Raw genomic sequence first — 7327 nt, 5'->3', positions numbered from 1 at the left:
CCCGCCTGCCCCGGCGCCCGGGCAGCGGTCGGGCTCTGCCGCAGAGCAAAGGGCCAGGGCAGCCCCCTCCTCCTGCTGCTCCCTCCTGCCGCAAAGGAAAAGAGAACAAGAGACCCTCGGTGAAGACCTCCAGGCCAGCGCGCCCACAGCCTGCCCTGCCCTGCCCTGCCCTGCCCTGCCTGCAGCGCGGGGCTGAGCGGTGCGGCAGGACAGGCAGGGAGCCAGCAGCTGGAACCGCTGCTCCGGCTCAGTGGCTCCAGCTCGCAGGCTCCTGAGAGCGGGCATGGCAGCAGGACAGCCTGGGCCAGCCCTCGCCATGCCCTCCTCCAAGCTGTGGCCAGCAGCAGAGGCTCCGTGTCCCCGCAGAACCAGGTCCAGCTGCCGCTGCCCAGTGGGTGTTCTTGCTCATCCAGGCGATGTCCTCCCTTGGCCTACCTGACCTGCATGGTGACACTCAAGGGACAAGTGAGCACAGCTCAGCCACATGCAGGAGGTTGCCTTTCTTTTCAAAACTCACCTGGTGCGTGGCAAAGTCCCCCTCCATTCCTAGGTGGGGCCATCGGAGGCCCTTCCTTGGGATCATCCTGCAAGAACCAGGCAGAGCTGGGACTCTCTGCCCTCCTGGGATCTTCCTGGCACAGCAGGCTTCCTCCCAGTGCTGCCAGTGAGGACGTGCTGGCATCCCTGCTGGGTCCCCGACCCTCTCTGCTCCCCGAGTGGCACCGTGGGACCCTCCCTCCTTCCGTCCCTTCCTCCCACACAAGCTCACCCCCATCGCCACACATCCCTGGCAGCCCAGCAGAGCCCGAGGTGGGCAAAAGGCAGCCATGCTCACCTCTACCTGTCCCTCCATCAGCCTCTCCAGGCTCCTGGCATTGCTTGTCCTCCACTGGGCAAGAGAGGAGTGGAAGAAGGTGAGCAGTGATGCCTGTGGTGCTGGGTGGGGAACCAGTGCTCGGTGCTAGAGCCCTGACCCGAGAAACACTCACGGCATGGCGACGGCTCAGCTCCTTCTCCAGGAGCTGGATTGAGGGCAGTCGGGTCACCCGGGCTCTCTTGGCTCCTTCTGGTGTCCTGTGCACCGGGAAGGGAGAGGGTGAGTCCCAAGCCACCTCTTCTCCCTTGTCAGGCAGCTCTGCCCGAGAGCTGCCTGCAGCAGCCCTGGGGACACCTCTCCCCAGCTGGGGAGCTGTGTTCCCCCATTTGGCCGCACCTGGAGCATCCCCCTCGCCTTACCCCAGCAGCGTGCCCAGCCACAGCTCCTTCAGTGCCTGGGAGCTGCAGCAAGAGACGAGAAAGAGCCTCAGGCCCTACTGCCCTGCAGCCCCGGGGCAGAGGGGGCACCTGCAGAGCCCTGCCCCATGGGGAAGGATACAGGGGCAGGAGGAGCCCTTCTGGGTCAGGACAGAGGTGCTGCCCGAGCCCTGGCTCCCTCTGGCAGCCATTTTTTTCTTCCCTTCGGGGGCCCAAAGGGTGAGCAGGGGATGCAGGAGGTGGCAAGGCCCCCACCACCACCCAAAAGTGGCACCACCACTCACCCAAAGGTGGCAATGCAAGAGCCGGTGGGCCAGGCGAAGATGAGGGAGGTCTGGTGCTTGTGGCTGCCTTCCTCCTCCTCCTTCTCTTCCTCCTCCCCGCCGCTCAGCACCCACAGCTGGTCCAGGGGCAGGCGGAGCTGTGGGCGCAGGGTGGTGCCACGACTGCGGAGAGGAAAGGTGGGCGGTGAACTGGAGGTGGCCTCCTTGGGGGTCCCCTGGGCAGAGCCCTGTCCCCCAGCTGCCCTCGGGATGCACACCAGTGCAGGCAGCACCAAGGTCCCGGGGTCTGGGGCTGGTGCCAGGGTGTCCCTGCCCTGGGGGTGGAGGAAAGGCCCCTGGGCTCTCAGGCTCTTACTGCAACTTGGCAATGACCAGCTCCTCCTGGAGGAGGAGAAGGCGCCTCTCGCTCCTCTTGCGGCCCCGGCTCAGCCGCACGTCCGTGCTCAGCACCGGCTCGCTGTCGCTGAGAGCCTCCCTGCAGAGGGGGAGCCCACCTGGAGACGCAGCAGCAGTTGGCCTGGCCCATCCCGCCCGGGACAGGAGGACCCTGGCCGTGCACCCAGGACGCGGCCGAGGCAGCGATGACAAGGATGGGAAGCGGGGTGCTGGTCCCGGTGGCTGGTCAGAGCTGCTCAGCCAGCAGCTGCCTCTTCCCAGCACTGCTCCCTGCCAGCACAGCTCCCTCCTGCCAGCTCTGGGGGCTGTTGGCTCCAACTGACCAACATTCTGACCCCAACGGAAAGTGGGGGGGGCCTAGGGGGCCCTGCGCTGGGGGGTTCTCTCCAGTAGGGCCATGGCTGCCTTGCGCTGGGGAGCCCAGAGCAGGACACAGGCAAGGGGAAGGACCACCTCCCTCCACCTGCAGGCAGTGCCCCTTGCCTTGGGCTTCACCGCTGGTTCCTGGCCTCCAACCAGACTTGGTGCCACTGGTCACCACCCTCTGGGCCCGGCCGCTCAGCCTATTTTCCTTCCACTGCGCTGCTCCGCAGCCATGCTATGCTTCTTCAGCTTCTCCATGAGGGTATTCTGGCAGACAGTGAGGAAGTCCTTCCTGATGTCTGGATGTACAATGGCGCCTGCTCTCCCCTCATCTCTCAAGCCAGTCATTTCACCATAGAAGGTTATCAGGTCGGGCACCGTAGAAGGTTATCAGGTTTGTTGCTGAATCCATGCTGACTCCTAGCTCCAATTGCCTTCATGTTCTTCATGTTTCCAGGACATGCTGTTGCTTTCCCAGCTCCTTCATGAACATAGGAACCTTTTTTCTTATCAAATATTGTAATAACTTCAAGCTACCTGGTCATGTATCAAAACTGTTCTGGAAATGCTGGTGAGCTTGGCCTTAGGTTTTGGTTGGGGTTTTTTTCAAGCCTCCCCAAGACTTTGAACACTACAGCAAACATTTAACAAGATGTGTGGGCTCTGCCCTCATTAGTCTAAATAAGAGAGGAGAAGCAGCAGATGCATGCAGAGCTGGCATTGCTGAACGGCATGGAGTTAATTTGAGCTTGGATGAAGGGAGCCTTTGACTGGCAGCCAGCCCTTCATACTAAAGGACACTAATGTGAACCAGCACGTGCACTCCCTCAGACACATGGCATTGCATGTTACTGCAGTGGAATCTGATTTTGAAACACCCCAAAAAGCCAAGGGCAACTAGAACAGAAGTTTTAGATCAGCCTGTCATTGCAGCCGTTTTAAACTTGAATTCACCTTATGTTTGCGAGCATTTTTCCTTAGGCTATGTTCACAGCACCCACTATGATAATGTTCAGCCAGGGCATTTGTTTCTTGCAGGCTTGCTGTACTATCACCCACATTTTACAGAAAGGGAACGGCGATACAGAGGGAGACTTGCTCTAGGTCAGAGGCGGCTGGTGTGGTGGAAATGGCAAAAGCACAGAAACAATGGGGAAAAGGTGGGTCTGGGCTAAACAGGAGGGACTTGAATGACAGTGGTATTGCAAGTATTTATACCAAGTCTGAAATGAAAACACTGTGTCAAGGCTATAACATTATTTCTTCTTTTTATTTTTAATACTGGCAATGATGTGGCTTGAAAACAGAATTACTCTGACCTTAAACATTGCGCTGTACTTCAGGTAACCTATAGTTGATATTCTCCTTAGGGATTTTTAACTCCTCATTATTATTCCTCACACTTTCTCATCTCCTCTTTCCCCTTCTCCATTTAACTGCCATTTATTTATGACACTACCCACCTCTGAGCAGCCAGGATGTCTCTTCTGAGCAATATTCCCGAAGAAAATTCCACTGAGATTTAGGAGAACACCTCTTCCTTAATCTAGCTACAGCTGCCTCTCTTTATTACAAGATCCAAATACAGTCACTATTTTCAGACAAGCTCATGAACCCGACGAGGTTGCATGCAGTGGTTTGTACAAAGCCATTAAAATAGCCAGCCTCCTCCACCTGCGTGTTGTTTAGCTTGGGGGTAGGTTGAAGCCAGTCCCATACACAAGGGTCTACGATATGCCAGAGTTCTCTCCAGCATAACAGGACTTCCCAAGGAGTACCTGGGGCTAGCTAGCACTGTTGCATGTCATGGTCTGGTACACAGTGGGGAAAGAAAACACATTTTGCTGGAAAGAACCAAAGACACAGGCATCAACTGGGAGGTGCTTTGAATCCCCCTGCGAGGCAATACATCACGCCACCAGCGACAGTCCAGAGCCAAGAGAGATGCACGTCTTACCCTCAGACCCTTTGTAAGACTGCAGAGATTTGAATACAGACTCCAGATCCAAGCTCCAAGACTGGAACTCTCTCTGCTTGCTTGGGTAAATCTGTCTCAGCTGAGGATGTTATGGCAAAAATCCCATATGAAAAAAGGTAAAAGAACATTAAAATTATGTGTGGCCCAGGGAGGAGAAGAATGAGAAAGACCCTCCCTAATGCTACAGGCAAGCCCACTGTGCCTGTGTGGAGCAGCTGAGAAAACACATACAATTTAAATTAGTCCTGCAGCAAATGTATGGTTCGTGTTCAGCCCTGCTGCACAGGACACACAACATCAGCCTGGACCCTGTCATTCTTCAATGCACTCTGTAAAAGAGCCATTTGGCACATGTCCCACATGCATGTTAGCAGCTGGAGAAAAGAAGTTAGAGCTGAGGGTCATGGCATCTTTCTCTTTTAGTTCTTTTCCTGATGCAGAAGGACTGTGGGATTACATGAGCTAGAACACAAGTTAGAGCAGCTCCTAGCACCGTTTCAATTTCCAGTTTGGACTGTTGAGGGTTCCCATGAACTCAAAAATCAATGTGATACAAGTGTTGAGAGTTTGTTGATTTGCGTAACTTCAGGGGCTTTGGTGAAAGCATGTTATCTTGCAAATCTTTCTCCAACCTTGAAGTAAAAGAAGTCTTTAGTACAGTGTAGGCTTAGCCAACCTCTCAATGCCTCTGTGGATGTGTCTCTCAACTGAGGCGGAGGAGAAAATAGTGTAAAGTGACCTTGGCTGGAGAAAGTCAGTCTTAATAAAAAGAAACCCAAAAGCAAACACTTCCTTTTGCCAATACTTCCTTGCCATGGGACAACCTGTGTCCCTCTATTACATCCATATAAGACACAGAGTTTTCATACTTGATTTCGGCAATAAAGATAGCAATATAATTCTGCTGGTAAATAACCATTTTCCCTCCCATAAACAGTCTTCGCTCTCATCAACTGTTATACTGCCCTGTTCACGTTAATCAGAACCAAATTCCTTCTGAGGAGACGCTGAAACCTATTTCCTTCAACTAGAGACTTAAGTCTATAATTCACTCCTGCTACTATCAACCTTGAATGCAGATCAAACTTTTTGAGAACATCTAATAGCAGTTGCCAATTAAATCATTAGGCTCAGTTATCTTAAATAGATGCAAATTTTACTGAGAAAACTATAAAGTAAACAGCTGTTGAGAGAGGAGATCTCTTATACTACAAGTGATAAAATATTGCTAATCGGGCAATTTTCCTATAGTGGAAATATGGCTGCTGGGAGGATACAAATCCTGAGGAACCTGGGTGTGTTTCCTGCAGTGCCTTCTGAACTACTGTGTCTCTTGAGCTTTGCCAGTCTCTCTCTTCAAAGAAAAACATCTGCAAAAGGGGCCAACAGCAGTTAAACTTGTGTTTCTCTTAGAGCCCATTGGCAAGCATGATTAATGGTCTGAAGGGAGAAAATCCTTCTTAGCATGGGCCCAAAGAATGACTTGAGGGATTGCTGTAGTACAGTGTCTCATATACATCTTGTGATGGCTTCTACTTGCCCCCATTTGTACTTACAAGTTGGACTTGATGATCTTGGAGGTCTTTTCCAACCTAAATGATTCTATGATTCTATGATTACAGGTATAGTTTCAGGATTATCTTAAGACTGGTAATTTTTTTTTTTAATGATAGCATAGTTGAGAACCTCATGGAGTGTTTAGGGATTGTCTTTTCTTCTTGACTACATGGAGGACAGACTGCCTTAGGGAACACTGTATACTGGGGGAGAAAATCCTGCGTACTGTGTCTGGTGGTGAGCGATGCTCTGTAATTCCCCCAGAGAAGGCAAGTGCTTGTCTAACTCAGGAGGCTAAGCCGTGGCAGTCTGGTTAGACCACTTGTGGGAACACAACGTGCTATTACGCACGTTCCTCAGCTCCCACCTAAGAGCTGTTGATTCTCAGCCCAGCTATTGTTTTCTTGTGCTCCACTCCGTGGGTTTGGTTTTTCCCTTCTCGGGAACCCAGCTACTCAGTTATTTGCCTTTAATCATCCCAAACACAGGTTGACTAAAAATGTAGAGTGAAATTTGCAGCACACTTAGTAATCCCAGATTCACCCTCTAAATATCACTCTCCACAGGTCTTACTAAACTGCTCCTTCACAGGTGGTGTCCTGATGTGCCATCTAAGTCCCTTGAACACCTTTTCTTTGAAGTATTGGCTAGTAGTTTCAACAAAAGCAGGACGTGGTCTCATTGCTATTCTCCCCTTTAGAAAATCCTACTGTTTAGGAGCCACCATTTGTTAGCACCCACTGATGCACTATGACATTAAAAAGAACATTGCATAGGTGTACTGGGAATGCAGTAACACTCTACACCTCCATTCCCTCTTCCTTTCCCTCACCCTGAACACCTGGACTGTAGTGCTTCATCCTAGAAAACAGAGCAGAGAAGAACAAGGCCAGAGGAGGTCACATGCCTTTGGCTTAGAAGACTCTGAAGGATGGACCTTTCATGGACCAGAAGGATCTCTAAGGTGAATGTTCAACTAGACTGTTGAAACGAGTTCCAAAATTGAAATTTGTGTCCAGTTTGTAACATGCCAGGCCATAATTGGTGGGGAATTTTTTGCTGCCCCAAGAGAATTACCATTACTTTGAATGTCCTTGCTTCTCCCTTATTCTAAATCAAGGTTTAAAAGCCAAAACCATGAGGGTTTTTTGCTTGAAGATGATATTACAATCATGTCAATGCTGTAATGTCAAACATTTCTCCTGTAAATTAAAATTTTGAGGAAAAAAATTGAAGCAATTCATTGATATTCCCATCCTGCTTCAGCTGTACTCTGAGACCGAAAATGCAGTAGACCTGATTTGTTTCAACACAGAGGCACTTTCTGACAAAAAGAGCATTTTGAGACACGTTTCTCAAGTAGCTGTTATAGAGGCAGGCTGAGAGCTTTCCAAGATCTCCCTCTGCCCACTCTACTACCTGCCCATTACTCCAACCCTTCTCTCTGCAGCTTGTCAGTACCAGTTGTATCATTGGGGTATCAAAATAAAGAGGC

The 7327-nt window shown here is 51.2% G+C and overlaps 1 protein-coding gene across 1 annotated transcript in view; it reads right to left on the bottom strand.

Annotated features, from left to right (window-relative positions):
* Positions 1 to 2709, bottom strand: part of SUSD4 (sushi domain containing 4) — a 105891-nt gene extending 103182 nt beyond the window's left edge. Inside the window, exons 1-3 of the mRNA XM_009636913.2 lie at positions 2651 to 2709; positions 1894 to 2013; positions 1539 to 1700 (exon numbers count right to left, since the gene is read on the bottom strand). Of these exons, the coding sequence (XP_009635208.1) occupies positions 1539 to 1700; positions 1894 to 2013; positions 2651 to 2709 (341 nt within the window). The remainder of the gene's footprint in view (positions 1 to 1538; positions 1701 to 1893; positions 2014 to 2650) is intronic.
* Between the last annotated feature and the right edge of the window lie 4618 nt (positions 2710 to 7327).

This window comes from Egretta garzetta, unplaced genomic scaffold, assembly GCF_000687185.1.
Source record: "Egretta garzetta isolate BGI_Z169 unplaced genomic scaffold, ASM68718v1 scaffold130, whole genome shotgun sequence".
NCBI lineage: Eukaryota > Metazoa > Chordata > Aves > Pelecaniformes > Ardeidae > Egretta > Egretta garzetta.
The sequence above is the reverse complement of the archived record's forward strand: the minus strand, read 5'-3'. Positions and strand labels throughout refer to the sequence as shown.